We start from the raw sequence: 26,455 nt of genomic DNA, 5'->3' as shown, positions 1-26,455 counted from the left end.
CTCATGTTCTCAGTGTGGTCAGTTAAATATCTGCTTCTTCTGAAGCCTCATGTTGCCACTTCTAAGTGTAAAGAGGGAACTTGGAAAAAAAACAATTGAATTGAAAAAAGAAAATAAATTATAGTGTAATAGTGTACTTGTTGAAAAGTAATTTAGGCATTTTTGTATTTACAAAATGTTTGCGAATTTCTGAATCTTTGGACTTTTGGATGCACGTCGTGAATTAAAAGAAGATCCGAGAAGCCATCAAGATCGTAAACCAGCAAGTATCACTTGCAAACTCACAAAAGAAAATCCTTTCTCAAGTTTCTCAAGTAAGATGAAGTTTGCAATTGAAGAAGGATTTGACTAGTGGGTACCGAATCCATTCTGCTCCCCAGTGGACTGCTAACATCGCCGAAAGAGACACTCAGTTTCCACACACATTACCTCCAAACCTTTTTTTTTTTTTTTAAAGTACACATTTAAGTTTGGATGATATGTTCCAGTTACAACACCTAGATGAAGCGTTCCTAATTTAGACACAGGAGGTCTACCATCACTGATGGTGAGTGAGGTTTACACACCACATAGGGGAGAGCCTGCCACTTGTTCACCCAGTGTGGAATAACTAATCCTAAATGAAATGACTGAAGCACAGTGTCAGGCTCTAAAGAGTCTCCAATCCAATCCACATCCCACCCACCTACCCTTCACTCTCTCTTTCTGCTCCCCTCTTCCCCCATCATGTCAGCCGAGGTTTGGCTGCACCGAAACAGAATGCTTTGCCATAAGAAGATTACCTTTGGTGGGGATATCGATGGATTAAGTAAGAATAGAAATGAGATAAAATAGGACTGAAAGGGTTGCTGGAGTCAGCAAAGTTCAGACACCTGTTTTTTTCCTGGTCTATTCCCACTTACTCGCTCATTGACCATAAAGATTATATCACTGTCTAACTGGAGAAAGAGAGATGAGGGGGTGGGGGGTTCAGATTACAGTATAAGAAAATAATTTTGGGGCAAACCCTTGGGCTTTTTTCAGCTGTAGTCTTTACATATGTGGTCAATTTGTCTGTGTACTGTGTGTTTTAAAAACACATCACATGGATGTAAGTTAATGGAAAAGCTGTTTGTGTGTGTATGTGTGAGAGAGGAAGAATGTGTGTGAGTGTGTCAATGGCAGCTAAGCCGCTGAAGGTTTCCAGGAGCTCTTTGATGTGTATCTGGGCAATGCGCTATTAGAGGGATTTTCCTAGTTGACAGCTCAGAGAATGTGTGGAGGAATCGCGATGCCAGCGGGCTAAAAGAATGCTGGAAACAGGATTAGGATCATATTCTGGCAGCTCCTGTCACTTCATCAATGGGCTAAGGTTTCCTCAGTGACAGCCCTCCTTCTCTGCCCGGCTAAAACCTTTAGTGGGACCATAAAAGGGGTGAGAGAGGGGAAAAAACAATGATTGAATGGTGTGCTATGATTTCTGTGCTGGTTTTGCACTGAGGGCTTTGTGTTGGGAGGTCTGCGGGGAAGGCGTTGATTTGGAAGGAGGGGTAGGTCTTGGGGATAAGAAAAGGGGGTAGCGGGGGGATGTGGTCTTTCTTGGAAGTTTTACACCCAAATCCCCATGGCAGAGCATGTGGAGAGGTTTAACACTGATGCTAGCAGACAGGGACAGCAGTTTGGTGTCCACCAAGGGAAGACAGGAACAGGTGGGGATGGAAAGGAAAGAGTCCTGTATCATCAGCATATAGTTTCATTGTTAAAGTCTTATCCATTCTTCACCTTGGGATGTTACACTTTCAGACATGTGAGAGTGTTTTTATGCATGCAGACCATTTGATAATACAAGATGGCTCTTTGTTGTGAAAGATGTTTTATTTCATTTATGGATTATTCTAATGATAATCTCTCTAATTTTATTGTCAACAAATCCCATTGAAAAACCAAACACCATAATTCATTTCTTGTCAACACGTATTGTTTCGCGCAGCTAAAGCCTGTTAAGCTTGTTCTCGTTTTATAGACCTTCACTGTAGTCCAACTTTGAAACAAAACCCATCGACAATGAGCCACACAGTTATATTGGGATTTCCCCATATTAACTGTAATGCCACCATAAATACTCAGCACTAAATGTTCATTCTCCCATGGCGGGAGGTAGTCACAACAAATGACCCATTTCCTCCTGTTTGGGTTATCATTTGCTTAAACTGCATCTCTTTAAGGCCTTTAATTAAAAACCTAAATGTTTAACTTTAGTAAGAATAAATGGGGCAGTAGAGTGCTAACAGCAGACATGAGAATTGGGAAAACGTTCAGAGAATGACAAACACATTTGTCTTCTTTCATGAGGTCTGTTTTCGATAAAAAGATGTCATATGGCTATAGTCACATCAAATTTCCGGGACATCTACTTTCACTTCAATCCCAATGAAAAAGAGATAAATAGCCACAATCTAACATTATTAACAGCAAACTATTTTGAATATGCTGGCCAGTGTCCTACCTAAGAAAAAGGAATTTTCACCTATGCAGTTTCCATCACGAATGTCACAATGGCTCATTTGTTGTTTTAAAGATCAGTGAGTAAAACACATTTAAAGTGATAAAATTCACATAGCAAATCTTCAGTCATATGACAGAAAAATCAGCAATTTAAGAAAATGTCATGAAAACATGTGAGCCTTCAGGCATTACAAATTTAATATAACAAGCATGTCAATATCTGAATCTTACAGGTTTTTTTTTTTTTTTACTGAATCATTCAAATTAGTAATTTAATAACTAATGCAAATGCATTTTAATCACCATCTGTATGGTCAAGCAGGACTGATTGTATGGACTTTGTATTTGCAAATCTGTGTACTCTCCTCCCATAGCTGTATAGCAATTTGGATCAGCCTCTTCCAACGTGTCACTCAATGTAGTCAGGTGAGTCATTTATGCTGTAAGCTGAATATTTCCAATGGATTTCGAGATGCACCTTCTGTAGTTCGGCCTGAGGTTGGGTTGTAGAATACTTCTTGCATTGGCCTAAAGGCTGGCATCTTACACCACTCGTCTCCATGCTGCCACTAAAACCCCTCCGCCTGAGAGTGTAACTCCACACTTTGCTCACCTATGTGAAACAATACTTTCACAATACAGGAGTTTGATTGTTGGCAACAAGTTATATAATGCCAGGAATTACAGTCTAGCATGCAAATGCTAAATCCTCCTCTCTCGGACTATATCTGCAGGCTTCACTCTGGCTCCCCAGCTTTGTGCAACAGAGACGCTCTCCTTTCTTCCCCTGACTTGGGTGATAATCCTGACACGCACTGTCTGCATTTTTACTGTACGTGTTTAAGCGCATTTGCAGAGCATTTATCTCTCCAATGTAAACCAATTTGGCTATAAGGGCCTTGGGCCAAGCAAGGCGCTGGAGGGAAGAAAGGAAAACTCAAACGTGGCAGATGTGCAGAGAAGGGAGGATGGGAGAGCTGGCGAGGACGCGGGGGTTGATGAACAACTGAAAGCAGCAAAAAAGGGGAAGCGGAACCGCATGGGAGAAAGAATGTCCCTTGTCCGAAGGGTAAGCTTTTGAAACTTGGGATAGGGGCCTTTAAAGCCGATAGAACGTGGATCACTGAATTGTTGAGTCACAGAATCTGAGAAAATCATACGGAGCTCCCAGTTAATCCTGTCATAGTCAAATCTGTGGGCATACTTTGAGGATCCCAGCCCCTTCTAAAGAATTTTGGAGCCTGCTGTATTGACAGAGCTGCTGTTTGATACCGCCTATACACCTGTATCAGCTGTCTGTTAATCTGCCTTCCCCTCCTCCCGCTAGTCCTCTGCACGTCGCCTCTGCTGGTAGTAATGGCTGATGAAATGGACCAAAGCACTAAAAGCTGCCAATCTTGCTGCTTCTTGATGTCTACTGTAAGTGGCTGTGGTTGCAGGCTGAACTTGTCACTTTGATCATCTGAAAGGCAGAAGTCCAGCTGTGTCAAACATTATTACCTGCAATACTGTGGAGCCATAAAGACTATGGGCTCCTTGGTCCCTGAAATGGGACATTAAGACAGAATCATCCTAGTTTAGTTGGGGTGATATCAAGGTGTTTTATTTGGTGGCACACAGGCAGGGTCTGAATGTGTTTTGATGGCTTTTAAAGTACCTGATCTTATAGCCTAAGGTTCCTGTAAATGAGGTGTTTGCACCTCTTATCAATGAGACGTAACATGAGAAGAGCACCTTGGCACGTCAGGGCTGCTGGATGGTTCAGCAGTTTGATTACAACAGGCTGAGCTTTGGCCAGATGCCTTCAACACCCAACTTCTCAAACTCTTCCATTAAACTCTCACTCTTCTAACTTTCTTAACTCATATCTTGGATCAATAAAATGAATACTATCATGACTACGCTACATCATGAGATTTACAGTTTTATAGGGAAACTTACTAAATCAAAATGTTCTACTGTGTCAGTCATCAGTCAACTGTGGGTGTTTATAAAGACCAGTTCAAATTTCTAAAAGAACTACAAGAGCGCTTTAGCATTTCATGAATTATGAGTTAAATGTGTCTATAGCAAACATAAGAGAGCTTTCAACTGAAGTTTAAGTATTGTACCTTGCTATTTGTGCTGATAGATGCTATAGCAGCAGATGATTTGATGGGTTTTTAGACATGAATACTGTTTGAAAGTATTTGCACAAATGCATCCACTCCCAACTTTCTACAGTATTACACAAAGTAAAAGTAAATCTTATTCCAACTGTCTTAACAAATCATTTCACAGCGCTTATGAATGGGAAGACACAGAAAACTCAATTTATTTGGTTCTTATTTGTGTTTTTTTTTTTTTTATGTTGAAATGCCTTTTTCTGGAGGAACCTTAAAAAGGATTCAACAAAATTTGTTTTTTTTTCATTGCATTATCATCCAAAAAAAACATGATATGTTGATGTTAGCTTATCTCTATAAATACAATATATGTCAGCAGTTTACAGAAGACACGTAGTTGTGCTACAAAGTAAGTTAGAATAAAATGATTTTTATCTTAATGGTATTTTTTTTCTGATATTCTCCAGCACACTTTCTAAGGCTTGATTACCTCTCCTAATGAACATGTAGTTTGTATTTGATTTTGATGTGTATTTATAAAAATTGCCAAATTGTAATTCGTAAATGTATTAAATGGGCAAATTTGGAGGCTGACTTTGGGCATGTGTATTTGTCATTGCTTCTGTTTCAGATCCTGAGGGATTTATGAACAATGTCAAGCTCCCTCTGAAGACCTGAGTCCCTTCACTGCCTCTTAAAGCTTAATGCTCCCTGACTGAGTAGCACAGCGAGACCCACACACTATCGCTCTATGTGCCACAGATAATGCTAAGAACAACCTCTCAATTCCAGCTCCCCTACTCGCCTAATGTACCCTTCCTCAAACACATGCACACGGCCATTTCCATTCAAAGAGACGGCAGCGTAAACGTTGGAGAATGTAATGGAAAACACATTGTTCCTAATGGTTTCCTATCCCAGGAGAGTTTTCAAACATATGTAAATTTATGTAAACCTAACAGAAACACATATTTACAATAGCACAGGGTAATCACAATATAACGACATGGTGCGCTGGCCTTGTAGATAGAGCCGCCATGTGTCATTAGTCTCTTTTATCTCTTTTCTATTTCATGTCATGGCATCGGTGTAACAATCACTTTATATAAAAATAACATATTGTCTATGTTGATCTGAGGCATTGGAGAGAGAGACAGGTGGAGGCAAAAGAAGATGGCAAAACAAGGTGGATGCCTTGAAGGTCCACAATTTAACTCGAACACTTTTTTAAGTGAGCTGATCAAATATTCAACAATAATAACAAATATATCAACTATACAAGCTGTATTCAAGTGGTTAATCACAAAATGTATCACACCTGGAGAAACAGATGAGAAGAGAACGGAACTTAAGGTTCAAGTCTATTCTGTCGGTGGAGTATTTTTGGTGGCTAAGCATTAGAATAACAGATTTATACATTTCTTTAGTGGAAACACTTAGCACCAGTGGTTGCTCTTGGAGTGATCAGTTTATTTTATTCTTATACATGATACAAGAGAAAGCTGACAGTTCTTTTTTAAGACACAAACAGGATTGAGGATTCAATATTAATTTCAATGAATACACGTTTTTAACATCATTATGACATGTGGACGGAGTGCCTCTTTGCCCTGATGGTGAAATGATCTTTATTTTTATTGAAGGGATTTTAGTTTCTCTTCGTGCAAAGCTAAAAACCCACCAACATTTCACCAATTGTGTCCAGTAATGAACAGTACAGAATGTTTAATTTCCATACAGATTAATACAATGTTTAAATCTTGAAGTTATGTCAACTTACAAATACAAACAATGTAAACCGTTTTAATCAGTCAAAATGATCACGACCTTTAACTGTTTTTATTAAGCCTCTATAAAGTCACTAAGCATCCAAGAGCTTAGTTCATGTTTGCATAATAATATTTTATTAGAGAATATCAAATAACCATCGACTTTCTAAATTATACGTACTTATTTTTAATCTAGTTTAAATGTTATTAACAGTTGTTGTTATTTTGTTGACGCAATTTGAGCAGTAATATCTATCTTAAAAATCTTTATTATTAATTATTTCAGGGACTTTTTGTGTTTTCACATTCACTGTTTTTTTCTATATATAAACAAAATTTACGCTGATGCCCCTGAGGTGTGCATCCCCACCTCTGGCCTGCAGGCCTTACTTCCTGCTCTGTTTGACCAGTTGTTCCACCTCCTTCATGAAGCGCAGGCAGAGCTCATCCTGCCACGGCAGGGCGACACACTGCACTGACACAGGCAGACCCTCGGCTCCAGTCACAGCCTGCACAGAAACACAGGATCCACTCAGTCAACTGTCCACAACCAGAACCTTAACAGTCTTCTGACTCCACCTACTGACCAAACTTTGGAACTACTGTTTTCAGAAAAATAACCTGACACTGAAGTATGGTATAAATATAAAAAGGATAGGAGGTGTATTGGCGGGGCCAGAGGGAAGAGCTCAGTGGAAACGTGTGTGCTTTAGTGAGAGACCCTTCGAGAGGTTCTGCTCACCTTCATCACAGAGTAAAGTTGCTTAAAGGGGTGATGAAGTGTGGGAGCTGTGCAGTTGCAAACTCCTTGATTTTTGCCAAATACAGAGTTCTATCAGCTCCATTTGGATGTGTACAGTGGCTTTTTCATTGTGAACTGCAAACGGATTATTGAGCAGTTCAAAATCAAGTTATAGTATAATTATAATATTATAGTTACAATAGTTTAATTTATACATATTTGTGTGGATTGGTGACCTACTGTGTTTTGGTTTTTATTTAACGTCCCATAAATTAAAATGTCAAATGTAGTAAGGGGTGAAAAACAGCCTAGGCTGATAATCTGTCTAACTTGGACTTGAAAAGCCAAAAATAGCTTCCAGAAAATAAATCTACAAGTTTCACAAAAATACGATTTTTTCAGGCTGTACAGTATCAGTTATTTTCTTCTTAACTTTCACATGTTTCTTACCCGTTTGAAACTCTTGTCCCAGACGTCCTGATAAACGCCCTTATAGTGCTTCAGCTCCTCCTCATCTTCTGCCGTCACCGTGGAAACAGGGACAACCCCCGCAGGAAAGTTGAGGAGATTGAAGAGCATCGTGTAAGAGCAAAGCTCTGCAGGGACAGAAAAATAAACTTGTTACTCACTGCCTTAACTTTGGTACTTCAAATAAATCACTGCTGTTCTGTACAGTAATGATCTGTTTGATGAACATTAAGGACAACATGCATCCCTTTCTTAACAGTATGGTAGCTCATTGTAAACCTATTGATAGATGGAGGGTTGATTGGTATCTAATAACTCTCACTAACTGTTATCATTATCATTCATCATGCCCATTCAGCACACGCACGCGTTGTGTTTAGTGTCACGTGTGTTGTGTCACGCAGTGTTTAGTGAACGTACGGGTATTCTTGCAGCAGTATAAGAAGTTGTAGGCTGGTCCAATCACAGGGTACAGCAGGACGTCTATGTTGCTTCGTCGCCAATCCTCTATCGACTCTTTAATGTAATCCTAATGGGACACACAAGACAATTCAAGGTACAGTTTTATTCAAGCACAGGCATCATGAGCTACAGTCCAAAGTCTGCAACACTTAGACCTACCAGTTTACACCTCGAGGAGACAGTGTCTGCTTGCTGTATGTGTCACAGTTTTAGACTAAACCAAAGAGCTGCAGGTCTGTGTGTCTGCTTGACAAAGGGCGGGGCTGAGCTACACAAATATCAGTACTGTCTCATAGGGTTGTGCTGAGCTGTGAGCATGTTGTTTTTGTATCGACATTATCAGCTGACTTTGCTATGAGCTGCTCTGCTATTGATGTTCCTTACTTTCTGCAAACAGCCACTGGCGAAACTGACAAACTTCATCACAGGTTATGAAATCCACCAGCTAGTGGAATTGTGAGGCAATTTTAGACATCTGCAACTCTATTTGCAACATTCTAAAAAGCGTTCTGTGTGGTTGCTGATCTTTGGCTGACTGGCCTCTACAGTACCTCAACAGCTACATGCTGCTTCCACAGATTTGCAACAGATCTATAAGAAGGCAGAAAAAGAATTAGGAAGATTTGTGCTTTTCTCATATATGAGTAATTACATTTACAACACATGGTGTCAAACTTTAAAATTAACTTCTCACCCAACACCGCAGAAAGCACTGAGTATGGCAGAAGTACGAGGAGACTGCAAAAGACAAGAAGACACATCTTAAGTAATAAATTACACAGCAAAATACTGTCAAAGAACTACCAAGGTTATTTTTTAAACCAGTATATGAAAATGATATCTTTAGTGTAGTTTATGAGTGTGTTTGGGTTATGCAGGTAGAGACCCACCAATGGCTTGAGGAGGAATGAAAGGGTTCTCCGCAACCATACAGGGACATAAATAGGGACAAACTGTGGTCTGATACTGAGGTCCAGAGGGCTTGTCTTCCTAAAACACAAATAAAAACAAAACACAAAAACAAGAAGAGTTATTGACACTAAATAGAACATTCATCATTTGGACTGTTATATGCTTATTCTAATTTTAAGACCAATATAATAAAAGTTTTAGGGGCAATGGGCCTGACAATGCTTAGATGCTAAAGTGCAGCAGGTTTCTTCACACTGTCCCACATCTCTGTTTAGTATTTGCTAATCAGCATTAAACACCAAGTACACGTAGCTGTAAAGATCTTAAAGAGGACATGTTACACGTACCCTTTTCTACCTTTTCAAACAGTGCCCTGTGGTCTAAATGAAACATCTGTGCAGTGCTTTGGTCAAAATATAACATGAATCAAGCACCAGAGGAGGTTTGTGACTCTGTATAAACCAGCTCTCTCAGAACGGGTTTATGCATTTTGGTGTGTGTGTGTCTCTTTATTTGTGTCCCTCTTCTATGCTGTGAGCTCGACGTCACTGTAAATGAGGGAAACATCGGTGTCTTTTGGGGTAAAATAAGGGTTTTGATTTGAATTTTAAAAAATGCAATGAGCCCCCCCCCCCCCACATGTTTTCCCGGTAGACATCACTCCTTTGCTAGAGAGAAAAAAATGGCGGACCTGCGCAAAAATTCTGTTCTAGGCTGGGGGTGGAGTCCATGGGTGGAGATACCAGGGGAGGAGAGGGTATTTTTTTTTAACAGAATCCCACTTGGACGTCACAAGGAAGGCAAATTTGAAACAGAGAATTTTTCTCTGTGTTGTAAGACTTATGCAGACCACAAACAAATGACTTGGATTAATTTCCCATTTTGTCAGTCGGTAGACTCTCATGTTACCCAAATATATGTTCAAAAACACTGTAAAAGTTTATTTTTTATAATATGTCCCCTTGTCATATGTCATAAACCATTGTACTGAATAAATGGTGATGGTAGTGTGAGGAGAAGCTTAACATACAATTAATGCTGATCTAGGGTCAGTGCAATCCTTCTGACAGATTGTGAAAAAAACACGATTCTGAGTCTGATCAAACAGACATAAACTTCATGATGGCACAAAGGGGAAATCAGAGAATCTATATAGTGGACCAAAAGAAGTACAAAATTGCCAAACATTGGGAAAATTATTTACTTTTGAGATATAAGAATTGTAATTTTATGTTCTGCGGTTTTAAATTAAACATTTTAGTTTTGTAGTGCTGGTTGATCTTAACGAGCAATTTGAAGATGTCAACAGTCTTTGATAATCTGGAGAGTAAACCCTTATTGGATATAATGGATTTGAACTTGAGCTTGTGTAGCGCTATTCTAGTCTTCTGACTACTCTTAAGTGCTTTTACACTGCAGGTCACATTCACACACCAGTGACTGAGGCTGCCATGTAAGTGGCAATTTGAGGATCAGTGTCTTGCCCAAGGACATGAAGGAACAGGGAATCAAACACTGACCTTGCGGTTGAGCGACGTCCAATGGTTCATTAATAATTAATAAATCATTAATAAATCAAAAGATTATACAGTATACCAAAAGTTCTGTGATGCATCAGTTACTCATGTGTTTTTCAAACCAATGTGGCTATCAAACAATGCTGCCCTGTTTAAATAACTAGCAGCTGAAAGGGAACTTCCAACTCACATTTTTTGAGCAAAGGAGTATGCACCGTCAGCAGTAACACCCCTCATCACCAGTTCATAGAAACTCTGGCCCACATTCTGAAGACTGAAGGGCACCAACTAGAAATGAGAGGGGTTGTTATAGTGTCATCAAGCTGAGAAAACATGTTTTAAGTACATTACATAGTTTCTGTGTGTGTGTGCATGTGTGTAGTGTGGACTTACAGTGTGCCCTGCTTGCTCTAACAGAGCTTTGACTTCTCTGACGGCTCGGGCCATGCTCGGAGACGGTTGGCAAAAGCCATCGCTCTCTAGATAACCAATCGTCAGTGGTTTGGAGCTCAAGTATGTCTGAGGACAAGATAAATATACAGTATATTCAGCTCCTTGATAATAAAAGTATTGATGCTTCTCTTTAAATAAAGGGTTTAGTTTACTTTTTTACTTAATGGTGAACAAATGCACTTCTGCAATTGGATGGTTTAATTTGCCTGTATCTGCTCATTGTCCTGTTGAATTTTCACTTGTCTGGGAGAATGTGTTTCCAAAATAGTACTCTTATCATTATACGGCCAGCTGCAGGATTCTTTCAAAGCATCGTGATGAATCTATAAAATACAATATGTTCTTTTGTTCCCTGCACCACTGTTCTGGGAGTCCCCCCAGTGGGAATTTAATCTCATAAGCCTCAGTCAGAGTTGTTTACAGAAGTAGGTTCACTAGGTTACAGTATGCACCATAGTGAATGCTGGGGTTGTGGTAGAGAGTCAACTGAGGCCAGCAAATGTTCTTTCACCGTATTACCTTATGAAACAGGCTTGGTGCAGAAGGGTATGGTGATGTCGAAAAAGGAGAAGGCCTTCCCAAATTGCTGCTACATAGCTTAGAGCACCTAATGTAAATAATGCACTTTAATGTTGTAACATCACCCTTCAACTGTTGGAAAACACTAATTTGCTTTCTTTCTTGGATGGTTACATGTGACGATTGTTTTGTGTAAAAAGCACTGGGGCCTGCAGCTGGTTAGTTTAAGTACAAATACTGGAAATATGTAGCCTTGCTCTGTCCAGAAGTAACGGAATTGTCCTACCAGCAATCTGGAGCTTTCCAAATAACACTTTATGGTTTGTTTTTTTTAATTTGCGCAAATTAAAAGTATGAAAATGTAGCACCAGTCACAGGTCAAATGCTGGTAAAATAAGAAAGTGGCTGGAATATTATGAACAAAAAAGCCTGCACAGCAGCAGTCTGACACATAAGCCCAATCCCCTCATAGTGTTGAATGTGATGTTTTGTTTCTGCAGAGAACACACCTGCACATTAAAAGGTAGGGGTGGAAGAGTGGGGTCCAAGTTAAACATATCATCACTCAGCAGGGCTTGCATACACAGAGCCAGACTGTCCACATCCCTAGCCATGGGTCCAGAGGTTGCCAGCACTGATTTAATAAGATGAACAGAAAAAAAGTTAACATATTTCCAGTTGACACACGTTGTGAGTATGTAACTATGAAACAACTGTAACCAACCTGATTTTTGCCCTCCATAAAGGCCATTTACACCCTGCGCACTGGCCAAGAAACCACACACAAAGCAAAGATAAAAGTGAGTTCAAAGTGTCATGAACAATCATAATTCATAACCTGAGCAAAGCAGAGACACTCACCTCAACCGACCTACTGTTGGCTTGAAGCCGGAGATCCCACAGAATGAGGAAGGAATACGGATACTACCCCCGATATCAGTACCTAAGCCCAGCACGGAGCCGCCTCCCCCAATTAGAGCCCCCTCCCCACCAGATGAGCCTCCAGGGGTCTTCTTGAGGTTGTGGGGGTTCAAGGTCTGACCATAGATTGGGTTACTGCAGTCATAACTGATGAGGGGAAAAACACAGGAAACACATATTCACTACAAGCTTAACATCTTGAGTAAAGTGTAAAAACTTTGTGCAGTGTTTACAGTGACCACGTGACTGAGAAATATTTACTTCATTAGACCTTGGGGCACGTTGGTTTTCACAAAAGGAATAGCTCCTTGTCTCTTCAGAACTTCAACTAACACACTGTCCTTCTCAGCAGGCAGCTCCAGATTACACAGCACACCGCAGGAGGAGTCATAATTCTTGTGTTGAAATATAAAAAAGTGTTAGATTAGCACATTTGGAAGGCTTATGATTGAGTTATATTGAATGCCATGAAATTCTTCTGTGGTCTACATAATTGCCGTCTTGAGAAATACTCTGGTTATACATTAACTACCACACATACCTTGTATGAAATGTTTTCTTTAATGCTAACTGGGACTCCGTACAAAAGCCCTTTCTTGTTGGAAACAGTTTTCAGCTGGTCAAAACTATCCACCAAAATTTCAGTGCAGCAGTTCAGTTTTTTGTTTACATCCAGAGTCTGTGGGTAAAGAAACAAAAAAAACATGATAAACAGGTTCATACTGAACAATCAAATACAAATGTAAAATTGTTAAACATGAAAGTCTTGTAAGACTAGGTGTCCATGGGAACTGTTGTAAGCAGTTACTTTAACCTATAAATATAAAATCGTAAAAGAAAGGCATAAATGTCATATCCAGGCAAAGATCAGAAGGTAAGCATGAATCAAAGAGAGATAAGATAGTGAAGGTCCAAGCTAGTCATCTCAACGTTTAATTTCCTCTTCCGCGTTTGTACTGTGAATGAGCTGTGTAGTATTGGACCTTTTCCAAGTAAGAGTAGAAAACATCCTCAGGGTTTAGGGAGCCTTCCTGCAGCTGCTTTGTCAACTCAGACAGGGACAGCGTCAAGATGAGAGCAGAGTCGGTCATGGGATGCTAAAAGATAAACAGAACACACACACACACACACACACACACACACACACACACACACATGAATTTAAACACTTGCACAATACAAGGCCCCTGAAACTATACCATCTACACTGAAAATGACACATGGAGAATGACAATCCAGATGTTAACTTTTGAAAACAACTCATTTAAGTTATGAATCATGCTAACACAATGATGCCATTTTCCAAATGTATTAACACAATATGTGTCTTAAATCAGCTGTTCCCTGTCTACTCATCTTCTGTAGACCATGTGATAGGTCACTAACAATCTTAATGGCTTGCAGTCTGCAGGTATACAAGGGATGTCCATACTGCACTTTTACCTTATTTTACCAACCTCTTTCATTTTAGCTTACCATTAACACAATCCTTTCTCAATTAAGCTCTTGCAAACGTGTATCTGTCGTTTTTACCTGACCACCATGTGCTCATTGAGTACGTCATTACTGCGTAGATCATTAATCATGAGAAATTATTATGCACAACACTTTTCTCTATCGTTGCCTGTTTGTTTCTCTCTGCTCGGTTTGCAACACGTTTTCTCGCTCTCCAAATGCTAACTCTGTTTAGACTAGGCCCTTCTCCACAATCCTAACAATAAAAATCCAAAATTGGAACATTTCAACTACAGACTGGCGGTTTCCACTTTTCCTCTGCTCCCTCCCCTCGAGTCCCGGCTCTCTCTCTCTCTCTCTCTCTCTCTCTCTCTCTCACCGACTCCTTGTACTGGAGCACAGCCTGCTCAGCCCGATGCAGGCTCTCGTCCCTCCTTGCTCTCGCTCTCCGGATCTTCTCCTTCGTCTTTTGGTGGTTATTGAACTTCTGCAACAGAACTATGAGAGCTCCCACACCACAGGCAGCACCTGTGACCAGAGCAGCTGTTCCGTAGTGAGGCTGCGCTTGCTGAAGTAACTCTTCAAACCCCATGGCTCTTCTGCTTGACCTCCTGCACAAAGAATAGCTGTGAACGACTTAGAGCAGACTAGTAGACTGTTGTCACGACTCCTTTGGCAATGTCTCAGACCTTTAGTAGCTTTTAAGTCGATTAGTGGGCGCGGTTAAAGACTCTGATCATGGAGTCATCTTATCTCCTCCGCAAACCAGGGACAGGTATTGTCAGCAGCTCATTACACTCGGTTAGCATGCTTTTAGTAGCCTAGGCTAGGGGGAATACGATGTGAAAGATAGAGGGCGCCAGTGCGGCCTCAATTTAGTAAAACCCTCGTATTTATAAGACAAAAACAATGTTCATACTGAGCCTCTAAAGCAGGGGTGTCCAAAGTGCGGCCCGAGGGCCATTTGCGGCCCTTGAGGGTGATTTTTGGCGGCCCGTGACTTCAAATGAATAATCAGAAGATTTTGGCCCGAGGCCTCGATTAAGATTGGCACATTATCTTATTTTTATTTTTCATGTTAACAAGGGCTGAACAATATTCCTAAAATAGAAAATGTTCAGTAACATGTATGTTGTTGTTTTTTTTTAATTTTTTTTTTTTAAATCTACAGCTTATGCAAAGTTTTTGCAAACAAGCGGACTGTTGTTTAACCATTTAATGACCTGAGCTAAATGCAGAAAGCTTTTCCAAAAAAAAAATGAACCACATTACAGGCTTGATTCTGAGAAAAAAACAAATAAAGTAGAACGAAGAAATCTAAATATTTGATTTCCTTTTCTTAAAGGGTTTCTTTAGCGAGCCTTTTGATTCTGATCTACAAAGCCTTACTATTTTTTCAACTATATTTTAACAAAACAAAACCTGTGGCCCACGAGTGATTCTGGCCCACAAGAAAAAAAGTTTGGACACCACTGCTCTAAAGTCTCAAAAATAAAAAATAACATCTTGTGCGCTTTTTGTTTTGTATTTTGTGGACCATCAGGGGCTCCGTATATTCCGCACTCCTCAGTTGCCGTAACTGTTTGTGTAGGATGCCACTCTAAAATGCAAGGATGCTTAATTTTGCAGGCCACACTTAATTCATTAGAAAACAAAGTATTACATTCTGCTGGACTAAAGGTCATCTCATCTGAAGTCAAGGACAGGAAATAAGTTGCACAAAACAATAAATTATACCTTTAAGCACTTGAAAGTTTGCCCAAAGCCGACAACACTTTAGTCGGCCCCAATTCATTCGAAGTCCTGAATGACTGCAGAGTTGTCTTGTGAGCATCTCCAGATGACATCCGTCTTTTCAGCAAAAACATTTTTAAGGCAGGATGTGAGCAAAGAAAATGTTGCACTTTTTATACCTGAAACAGCTTCTTTTAAATTACATGAATAACAATTACCAGCATGATAGTTTGAGCCAGTTGTATTTAAAGTGGCACTACATTATCAGGAGCCTTTCGAACACTGTTTTTGCAGCGTCATATCAATTTGAACTCTATATGATTCGGTCCAGCTTGTCATGAATCATTTACCAACCTTTATATTTACGATTGCAGTCATATAAAAAAACTTGTGACACACAATGGTTTTTACGCCTTTCCCTTTATTGGAATATGCCTCAAGGAACCTCGTTAAATATTTACGTTTCTTAACAGGAGCAAGTATAGCATAGTACACATTTAGTTATAACATACAGCAGATCCACATATGGATGTATTATAAAGCTTGTTCTCTTGGCCATGCAATGTTTGTAGGCTGTCATCAGGCAGTAGTGGAACAATCAGATGGGACTTCATTTGACTGAATGGAACAGTTTATGTGCCACCTAGGAAGGAAACAAGAGGAAAGCCATTGATTCAAAACCACAACATACAGATGAAGGAAAACTATACTCAATGGTTTGAAATGATTTTGTGAAGCAAACACATATTTGAATATTGGTTATAAGTATGTTCTTTCACATGCAAGTTATCAATTATTTCCCCTTTCACAGTACTGAAGTAATTGTTCTTGTCATATATCTTATAAATTGAATACTTTGTTACTACACTTTGACGTTTTTGAATATCCGCTTGTGACTTCTTATGCACTGAATCTTGATCCCTCACAACAAAGTCTCTTGAAATCTGCCAAATTCCATCGATAGAAACTGAAACTGTCAACCTTAAAGCAACAATCTGTAGACTTTTGGCGCCCACTGAAGGTCTCTGACTGCAACTGCACTGTCAAAAGACTGTTTTTAATCTAACAAGTATTGTTAAATGTTTAATTGATTTGTTTACTTCTTTGTTTGACTGTTCATTTGGGTTTTTTTCTGAATTTTTTTCTGTTCTAGTGCACCCAGAAAAAAGGGAAACAATTTGGATTATTGATTTGTACTGTGTCAAACACATTAGTTTTACAGTTTTTCAATAAAAGTACATCATAAATAAACACATATTGCCTTTATGCCTGCTCTATTGGACAAAATGCTTTTGATAACAAGCAGATTGTGTGCAGCTGGCAAAGACATTGCGAGAAGCTAAACAACCATGTCTACTAATGAGGTATAATAATAATACTGGATTTTGTGCACGATAACTCTGCTAGCGTCTTCGGCCTGTTGTTTGCAAGCAGTTTGCATGCGGAGTATCTGTACGTGTAATAGACTGTTGCCATGACATCTACTATATGGGCTGTGGTTAAATGGTTACACTGGAGAGGGTCATATACTATGCTAGTTGAGAAAGGTTTGTAAGGTTCAAAACTTCTAAAAGTTAACTCAAAGAACCACAAAGGGACAGATTGATTGATTTATTAATTTGTATGCAAACCTGAAACTTAACTTGGGTTTGATGCTCTTTTGCACCCGGTAAAGCTGCTAAACATGAGACAACAATGAAACCGATAAGGATACAGCCTAATGTTACATGGAAATCGTGTATGAATATCTGCAGGGATGTACACTCTGCTTCTTGCTCGATCACGCTCTCTTTTTCTTTTTGTAGCTTAACCCATCACTCACCTCCTCCTCTTAGCCTCAGCCATTGGATCAATAAGTACAGAGACAGGCTAACTGGTTTTGTTTAAGAAAGGAAGGCTTGTGTGTGAACTAGTGCCGTGAAGCCGTACGCACTTCTCACGAGAAGACCTCGGCACAAGCCATAATTACATTCTGTTATAAACAGGCAATCGGGCCCTGCTGTGAGATGGGAGAGACGTCACTCTCTCTGTTGAAAGTTATTGTGCTATTCAATCTACCTCTGAAACTACTATTTTAAGGTGGAAAGTCACACATTGTTGCTTTTAAGGTTGGTGATGAGCAGAGTAGTGGAAAAGGCTTTTGTTTTTTAGTGAACAATTAAAAAAAAACATGTCGTAAGGTTTTACTGGTATATACACAAATTTGGATTATAAGGTCACCAGAGATGACCAGATCTACTTTTTTCAGTTCCGATCCAATTCCGATATATATGCACTGATTCCGATATTTTTATGTTACAATTAATATTGTTATTGTTGTTGTTGGTAGTATGTGTAAGGCTTCACAAAGCTGTAGTAAAACCAGCATTGCACTGCATTGTGCTGGCTTCACATACAAACAGGAAGCAGGAACAGCTGTCAGGTTTCTCATATTAAATCTTTTAAACTGAGGTGCTCTGAACAAATAGAAGGAGCTGTTCCATCTCCGTCTGAGTGTCGTCATGGAGACGATTTGTGGGCACTGCTTACAGTACAGTCTGATCGTCTTCAAAGTGAGACTGTGCGAGCGGAGAATGTTTAAAGTTCCCAACCATAATTCTTGATCAGTGAATCAGTGGATCTGCGCCATCAGACTGATATCAGATATGTAAATTACTTCAGTGTCGAACCCGATACGGAAATAAGATCAGATCGGTCCCATTTGTAAAGTAAACTGAATATCATCTGCAAGCCATAATTATGTGTGGGGTGTATTCAGTCTATTTCTGCTGGGTACGTTGAGCAAAAGTCACACTTACACAGTGGTCTCGAGCGTGCAAGAAGTCAAAGAGCTCCTCAGTGCAATCCTCCATCGTTGAAGAGCGAGAGCCAACTCTGGTTTCACACTCTTCCAGGCGTTCCCGCGTGTCAACACAGTGCTCTGCTTCTTCACACTTTTGTCGCATTGTTTCAATGGGATCCTGAAACAGAACACACAAGAGTCCCAAATACAGCAGACGATCAACACCGTCTCCAAAAATGAACATAAAACTGGACCTCATTAACTTAAATAAGGTGTATGAATGGACTACAGTGGTTGTGATTCCCATGCTGTAATATGTATTCTACACAACTTGTATGCTTTAATATTTAACCAGTGTGGGGTTGTCATCAATCAGTAAAAGGTGAATGGTCAAGTTAAGTAGGTTTCTTATTTATAGGAAGGGGAAATGTATTTATAGATAAAAACCAAACGGAGGGGGTGGCAGTGAGACAGACCTGAAACAACCCCAGGTGGATCATCGTTGGTTATGTGAAGAGGGAGTACATGTTGTCCACACATTATGGTGACACATCCTTATGTTTCTCTTCCCATTTCATGTTTTTCCTTTAGTTCCTTCATCATGAATGTCCCACTACTGACTTAGCTTTTTGGTATTTACATAAATAAATTAAAATGTATCAGATTGTGTTGTGAGTATTGTGATCATATATTAACCTCAAAACCATATACAGTGACAGAGAAGATATTTTTATTATGATGTGGGTCTCACGTACCACCATGTCCTCCTCTTCTTCTTCTTCTTCTTCTTCCTCCTGAAACAGACACAAACAAATTAATAACATAATTCAGTACATTTGTTAGCAGTAGGTACACATACCATAACGTTAAATCCTAAACAAGCATGTCAACTTTAACAATGACGAACTAGTGTAGTGTGCTACTTGGAAGTTACTGCAGAAATTAACTTCAATATATTTCCAAATGACAAAGTGGGATTTGCTAATGCTAACTATGATGTAGCTTATTTAGCCGTCAAGTTCGCTTGCTCGCTAAATAACAGATAGTTTCTGGTCTAGCAGAGTTGCAAATTAATATTTCAAATCTCCGTACATCCTCGGGCTCCCCGTTCATGATCATCTTCTCCTCAAAAACCATGGTTTTGTTGATCTTTGTCCTTAAATGACCGGCTGTCAAATCTCGAGTGCTGGAGGACACAGCAGGTCACACAATCACAGCGAACGGCGAAGAAGACAGCGACAGCTTCCGAGTCCCTGACTTTCAAAATAAAGCACTCGTCCACCCGGGAAAATTTAAAGAAATGCATCATCAATAAAAACCTAAATGAAATATCTTCAAAATCTTTTTTTTCCCACAAACAGCTCGAAGGAAAACTAACCGATTTAGGGAAAATTCTCAATTTAAGATTTTTGACCAAATTATTCAACCTTACAAGTTTGTACAGCCGTTTAAAAAGGGTTCAAGCAGAATTCACTTACAAAGACAAAGTAGTGAATTTCATTAAATTATCATTTTACCAAAAACTAATTTATTTGCTTAAAAAAAACAACAACATTAAATGTGTTTTATTTTGAAGTTAGTGTGGTTATGTTACATCCCCTCAGCCAGCACTAAGCTCTTTACTACAACCATGCGATGAGAATTGGTACTACACCAGACGGAAATAATTACTGCATCGCAAAACTCCACGGACGAGAGCATATATCATTGTTGGAGCCATGGATGGATATAATTGTCTTTGTGGTATTTATTTAAGGTTAAGGTAGTCTGTTATATATTGGTGTTTTTGGGTTATTGATTATTATATCATTTATCAGGATTGTGTTGAGTGGGGGGGGGGGGGGGGATGTCGGGTCACATGGGTGGAGATGTGTTGATTTAACTCACCTGTTCACTTTTCGTTCTCAGTGGAAGAGAGAGGGTGAGCTGGTTTTGCCATATTTGTTGTTGACCGCTATTGTTTCTAGTTCACTGTGATTATGAATTAATGCACGTTATTATAAGTTAAGTTGATTCTCTTTTTTACGTTGATTAAAAAAAGTCAAATTTATTTTTACGCATCACAGTATTCTTTTGAAAGCGCGTCGGACAAATATATCAGGCCCAACCTTATAGCCTCTCAGCGGCTTCATTGTTCAGGAAAGCCGCTATAATCATGCTTCGTCTTTTACTTACTTTGAGCGACAGGACATACTAAGGACATGGCGCAAAAAGAGAATTTTCCTCCGCTTTATGGCAGCAGTTTCGGGGTTTTTTTTCTGCTCCAACAACATGCCAATAATAATTATGTCCTTAAACTACCACCTGTTGGATGAACTGAATAGCCCTTACGCAGACGGCGAGACTGGCTTAAAAGCAAGGGTAGGGTTTTAGAGCTGTTCAAACATTATTCGGTCTAATGCAGTGATTTGGTCCAATTAGGCTACAGAACAAATTGAGCTGTTAAGTGACGAAGTGCAAGATGAACAAAGCTTAAACACAAGTCCGTATAAAATGGTTTGAAGGTTTCAAAAGTGTCCAGGCAACATAGCCTATTTTGGCTTTTCAAAAAAAAAAAAAAACACCCATTTAAAGACCATTCCCATTCAAAGAGGGGAATTTGAAAATCACTGATTTAAATATTTGCAAAGACGACACCATCTCAGAACAAAGTGCAGCGAACACGGTACAGCAGAAGTTAAAAAAAAAAAAAAAAAAAAGTTGAAAAGGTAGGCTACAGATGTTTAAGAAAAAGGTATCATCAATCTAGCTCTCTATTGGTCTTACTTTGGATAAAAGTACACTTTGACTTCTGCACGGACAATAAATCAATTACCTTTCCATTATATTTCAATTATTGTTTTATGGTCACTGATTAACATGTTGTTATATCCCTTATCCATGAATGCTAGAGGGCAGAGTCTGATCCACCCAGTACAGCTGGTCCTTGGCCAAGAGTCAATTACATAATGCTTCTCCCTCACAGGATAAATAAAGAGGGGTGAGTCCAGGTGAAGAAAACAATCACAGAGGAAGCAAGGACAGCACAGGTTTCTGTTGGACTGAGTTGAACCCTTTCTTGGATGATGGATTCTATCTTTTCTGCACTTGGATGCTTTGTGGACTGGGATGTGAAAAGCTTTTTGCTCTTCACAACAGTTTTCATTGTCACTGCTGATTATATTAAGAACCGTCGGCCAGCCGGCTATCCTCCAGGACCTCAAGCATTTCCTATAGTGGGCAACATGTTCTCTGTCGACCACAGCAGGGGTCATGAGAGTATGACACAGGTAGCTCAACAAAAAACAATGAAGGAAAACAAGAGGTCAACTAAAAGGACTTATCATCCTTTAATCTGTTGTTATAACTTTGTTTTTCTCCTGCCTTGAATCCACTCACAGCTGGCAGGAAAATATGGGGATGTGTACAGCCTGCGGATGGGCCAGGAGTGGGTTGTGGTCTTAAATGGGTGTGAGGTTCTGAAAGAAGCTCTTGTAAATCAGGGAGACAGTGTGGCTGACCGCCCATCCCTCCCTATGTTTCAGGACATAAGTGAAGACCTAGGTAAGAGCATGTAACACATACATATGCAAAGCCTCTGTACACACACAACTCAACTCACTTCTATTCTGGCTCCTGTGTAATCTTTAGTAAGTGAACAAGTTGATCTAAAAACATATTTGTGACAAAGTATTTCCCATCAGGTATAGTGTTCACTAGCGGGCACATGTGGAAGCAGCAGAGGCGTTTTGCCCTTTCAACTCTCAGATATTTTGGAATTGGAAAGAAGTCACTTGAACCTGTCATCTTAGATGAATTCACTTATTGTTCAAAAGAATTCCAAAGCTTTAAAGGTAAATATTGAATTACATGATCACATTTGCAATGAGAAACAACAACAAATACGTAAGTTATAATTGCTTTTCTGTTCCAATTTGGAGGTAAGCCCTTCGATCCAAAACTCATCATTGGCAACGCTGTCTCCAACATCATCTGCTCCCTGGTTTTTGGGCATCGATTTGAGTACACTGATGAGAAGTTCAGGAAACTGATCAGCTGGTTTGAGATAGCACTCCAGATTGAAGCCTCAATTTGGACACAGGTACCAATTCTCAGCAGAGTTTTCATAATTATGCAATGAATGTTACAAACATAAAAATTCCTTGCAGAAATTATTCCTTTTTCTCTTCATCTGCTCAACTCTGCAGTTTTACAACTCGTTCCCTAAGCTGATGAGACGTTTGCCCGGGCCACATCAGACAGTCCTGCGGGTGTGGAACGATGTGAAGGACTTCATTAGAGGAGAGCTTAAGGAGCACAAAAACAACTGGGACCCCTCGGACCCAAGAGACTTCATTGATTGCTACCTGAAGGAGATCCAGGAGGTGACTGGAATTTTGTATTGTTTACACTGTGCTGTTAAGGAAGACACTAAGTGTTCAGTTGTGACTCACAGCACTATCTTTAAGGTCGTGTCTCTGACAGAAAACAACCCATTTAATCAAAGCAATAAACAAATAAAGCACAGCCTTTAAAACAATTAACAAGCTACAAGTTCCAGGACAGCTAAATGTTTTTGGGCTGACATGCAATATATTTTCAGAGTAAAGGGAAAGCTGACAACACTTTTGATGAGGAAACCCTGGTCATTTCTGTATTGGAACTGTTTGTGGCTGGCTCTGAGACCACATCCACCACCCTGCGCTGGGCTTTCCTCTTCCTGGCAAAGTACCCAGATATCCAGGGTAAGAGCACTGACCAGGCCAGTTCTTACTGGATCATGTACAAATATGTTAAAAAGACATTTATTAACACATTGCATGCACTCATCACAAGTCTCTGATATTTAATTTTGCAGCCTGTTGATGAATTACATTATTAGCTCCTGACTATTTCTCTTCCTGTTTCACAGCAAAGGTCCAGGCTGAGATAGACAGAGTGATAGGACAGTCCAGACAGCCGTCAGTGGAAGATCGTGTAAACATGCCCTATACAGACGCTGTCCTCCACGAGGTCCAGAGAATGGGCAACATAGTACCTCTAAGCCTGCCTCATATGACCAACAAGGATATCCAGTTGGGAGGCTACACAATCCCAAAGGTCAATATTATATTATATGATTTTATATGACATGAAATGATATGATATAATAATAATATTTAAATCACAAGGGAGCTACAATAATCCCAAATTTGACCTCGGTGCTGTACGACAAGAATCTATGGGAGACCCCCTTCACCTTCAACCCAGGACACTTCCTGACTGAGGAGGGGAAGTTTGTGAAGCAAGCTGCCTTCATGCCTTTCTCTGCAGGTGAGGAGCAACACAATCCCAGTTTTCTAAGCATCTTTTACTGTTAATAGAGGATCCTGGGCTTTTACCAGCATAAAATGGGACCCTAGGAGGGGTCTCATATAATATTGTAGATTGGCCAAGAGCAAACGCTCACTATCAAGAAGAGAACAAACACATGAGATCATAATCAGATCCAGATTTGTTCATGGCATTTTGTTTACTTTTGTTTTGGCTTTGCAGAGATTGTAATATAAACATTTACTAACAAGAGGATCATGTTAGGAAGATTGGCAGTGAGAAGAGTTAATAAACACTCACTTGCATTCGAGCCCAAAAATAGAAATATTTTCATAAAAGCAAAGTTAAATTTTAAGATAATCTTCAAAAGTTCTTTCAATTATAAAACCATTAAAGACTGAAGTCACACATTGTACAAAGTAAATTAAGAGAAAGATTTAGAGTTTTTGAAGCGTTTATCTTGGCAAGTTTTTGAATCTGTTCTTTGGTTAATAAGTCACTTTTCTGAGGTTTCTTCTTTTTGAAGTTCTTGTCTGATTGATTTTCAGTTTTTCAGGTTGTTTTCTTGTTTCAGGTAAGCGTGTATGTCTTGGTGAGAACTTGGCAAGGATGGAGCTTTTCCTCTTCTTCACCTCCTTCATGCAGCGCTTCACCTTCTCCATGCCTGCTGGGGTCAAGGCGAAGTTGGACTACCAATTTGGTATTACTATGGCACCATGTCCTTATGAAATCTGTGCAACATTACGCTAAAAAAAGCTCATCAACATGAGTTCTGATTATGAAACTCTTCTTTCAGATACTTTGATTTCATTAGTTACAACAGCCCATGTTGTTTAGTGCTGCTATCTCTTTAATTAAATCTCAAACTTATAGCTATGTGAAATTTTGGGTTTCAGTATTTAATTTAAATTTAAAATTGTACATGATCTATCTACGAGACACATCACATTATGTGTAATGTAATAAGTAAGGTCATAATCCCTTTAGCCCTACCCAGATATGCTCAATGATATTTTAGGATACAGTACTGTTATATTAGCATCATTTTTGTAAAGCTCAATCTGCATTGCATAAACTGTACACTGTTAGATTAATTTTAATTAACAATTTTTGGGATTCTTAACAGTTAAATCTTCTCCTTAAAAATGTGGTTCTGCTTCAGGTAACAGCAGGCCTTGTAAAACACTTGTTGATATGCTTACTAATCTGTAAGCTGAAATATGCTTATTGACCTATTTTATACCAGAACCCGAAGATTTAACTTACACAAGATCTTAACCCTAACTGTTCAACAAAGATAAAAACGGATCTTTTGGATACTACTTTTTGGATTAGAGCCGACAACACAAAATCCACCCTGCGATATTGATGACCTTGCTTTAGGCTTTTACTGTGGATATTATAATTTCTGCCTTTGCACTGATGGTCACATCCCTTGCCAAATGATTGAAGTCATGATTTAAATTTTATTTAATCCAATAAGTGAAAGTTTTCACATAACTTTAAAAAAAATGGAATTCATAACATGGAAATATCTTGTTATTGTAAGAATAGGGTATTTAGATAACTAATCTGTTACTTTTATTTTTCTGTCACGACTGCTACATGTTGCCATAACTTTAAAATATGAAGCAAGGCTTGAACTCATCAGGTGAACTTAACATATGTTTTACATATACAGTATTTTGGCACACGGTTATTGTTGCAGACTTAAAGAATAACAAATACTGCAGGGTCTGTCTTTATAATGGTTCTTTTACTCGACTTAATTTGATCAAATAAATGTTTTGAACACAACATACTGTGCAAGTATTATTTATAGTTACATATTGTCACATTGGCAATTTGAACGTCATAGTATTCCTATAATATAAAACTGCATAACACGCTAAAAGAGACATTTTCTGGATTACTGTAACTGTTCTTTTCATACTTTAAATATTGTTCTCATAATATCTGGCATGTGCACAAGTAACATTTCTCTAGTTTAAAAAGACAAGCCCACCAGACCAAATTCTCAAGCTCCCCCTGCTCCAAAGCTGGCAGACAATATGGTGACTGAAATCTGACAGTGGAGACAATTCGTTGCAATTTGCCAAACCCCGGTTCTTAAATAGTATGAGCGTTTCTCATTGGTAATGCCTAATGCTGGACCCTATCAGATGCTCTCTCATCTGTCTAAACTAATCTTAATGAATAAATAAATAAACAGACAAAGTGTAAGTGCAGCATAATGATATACAGCCATAAAAACATACTAAAGAAAATATTATAAAATAAATAAATAGCAGTGACACACAGGCACCAAGTGCTTCTGTAAAGTAGTACAATCGCTGGGGTTGAAAACTATCCTTAAGACAGGTTTGTGTAGGAAAACTGCAAATGTGTGCTGGGTGGGTAGTCCTGTAAGATGTGTAATGCATTCCTCCTGCAGCAGGTGGCGTAAATGTCCTGTACCTGTGATAGTGGTGGTCCAACAACTTTTGAAGTAGTTGTTACTGTCCTCTTGAAGTGTATAGTCCTTTGATGTATTGTGTCCACCCATATCGGAATGCTTTTTGTAAAAAGCTTTTGAATTATCGCTCTTGAGAACTCCACAGGAGACAGCCCCGCTGATGTTTAAGGGCAAGGAGAGCAGGTCTATGACCTGGATGCCAAAGAACTTGAGGGAATTAACTATTTCAACAACAGTGTTATGAAGAACCTAAAATCATTTTTAAATCATTTTTAGCAGTGATCAATGGATCAAACATTCAGTGATCTAGACACCAGGACCTCAAGCGAATCTTCTACTCAGTCATATTCCTTCTTGAATACAGAAATAAACTCAGAAGACTTTT

The 26,455-nt window shown here is 39.2% G+C and overlaps 3 protein-coding genes and 1 long non-coding RNA gene across 5 annotated transcripts; 2 read left to right on the top strand and 2 right to left on the bottom strand.

Annotated features, from left to right (window-relative positions):
- Nucleotides 1-6,038: 6,038 nt before the first annotated feature.
- Nucleotides 6,039-14,623, bottom strand: faah (fatty acid amide hydrolase). The gene is made up of 15 exons (XM_061033212.1): nt 14,187-14,623; nt 13,336-13,449; nt 12,894-13,031; nt 12,614-12,747; nt 12,293-12,499; nt 12,156-12,196; nt 11,941-12,065; nt 10,853-10,978; nt 10,650-10,747; nt 8,921-9,020; nt 8,725-8,768; nt 8,582-8,621; nt 7,989-8,097; nt 7,551-7,696; nt 6,039-6,867 (listed from the first exon to the last, which is right to left on the bottom strand). Exons 1-15 carry the CDS (start codon nt 14,397-14,399, stop codon nt 6,745-6,747), a joined length of 1,758 nt encoding a protein of 585 aa, XP_060889195.1. The 5' UTR covers nt 14,400-14,623; the 3' UTR covers nt 6,039-6,744.
- Nucleotides 14,624-15,942: 1,319 nt separating this feature from the next.
- Nucleotides 15,943-19,568, bottom strand: LOC132960515 (cytochrome b-c1 complex subunit 6, mitochondrial). Of its 2 annotated transcripts, none has more exons than XM_061033218.1 (4): nt 19,416-19,568; nt 19,079-19,117; nt 18,340-18,501; nt 15,943-16,184 (listed from the first exon to the last, which is right to left on the bottom strand). In XM_061033218.1, the coding sequence occupies exons 1-4, from the start codon at nt 19,458-19,460 to the stop codon at nt 16,152-16,154; spliced, it is 279 nt and encodes a 92-aa protein (XP_060889201.1). In that variant the 5' UTR covers nt 19,461-19,568; the 3' UTR covers nt 15,943-16,151. The 2 variants fall into 2 exon arrangements, with proteins under 2 accessions (XP_060889201.1, XP_060889202.1); XM_061033219.1 differs by having other exon boundaries at nt 19,082-19,117.
- A 1,707-nt stretch (nt 19,569-21,275) lies between these two features.
- On the top strand, nt 21,276-24,466 carry LOC132960450 (cytochrome P450 2J2-like). The gene is made up of 9 exons (XM_061033214.1): nt 21,276-21,592; nt 21,704-21,866; nt 22,007-22,156; nt 22,244-22,404; nt 22,511-22,687; nt 22,906-23,047; nt 23,215-23,402; nt 23,474-23,615; nt 24,190-24,466. Exons 1-9 carry the CDS (start codon nt 21,386-21,388, stop codon nt 24,363-24,365), a joined length of 1,506 nt encoding a protein of 501 aa, XP_060889197.1. The 5' UTR covers nt 21,276-21,385; the 3' UTR covers nt 24,366-24,466.
- A 10-nt stretch (nt 24,467-24,476) lies between these two features.
- LOC132960541 (uncharacterized) lies at nt 24,477-26,455 on the top strand. The gene is made up of 2 exons (XR_009667384.1): nt 24,477-25,838; nt 25,987-26,455. It is a non-coding gene; the product is annotated as an uncharacterized LOC132960541 (long non-coding RNA).

Source organism: Labrus mixtus, chromosome 3, assembly GCF_963584025.1.
Source record: "Labrus mixtus chromosome 3, fLabMix1.1, whole genome shotgun sequence".
NCBI classification, from domain to species: Eukaryota; Metazoa; Chordata; class Actinopteri; order Labriformes; family Labridae; genus Labrus; species Labrus mixtus.
This window is presented reverse-complemented; position numbering and strand designations above follow the sequence as displayed.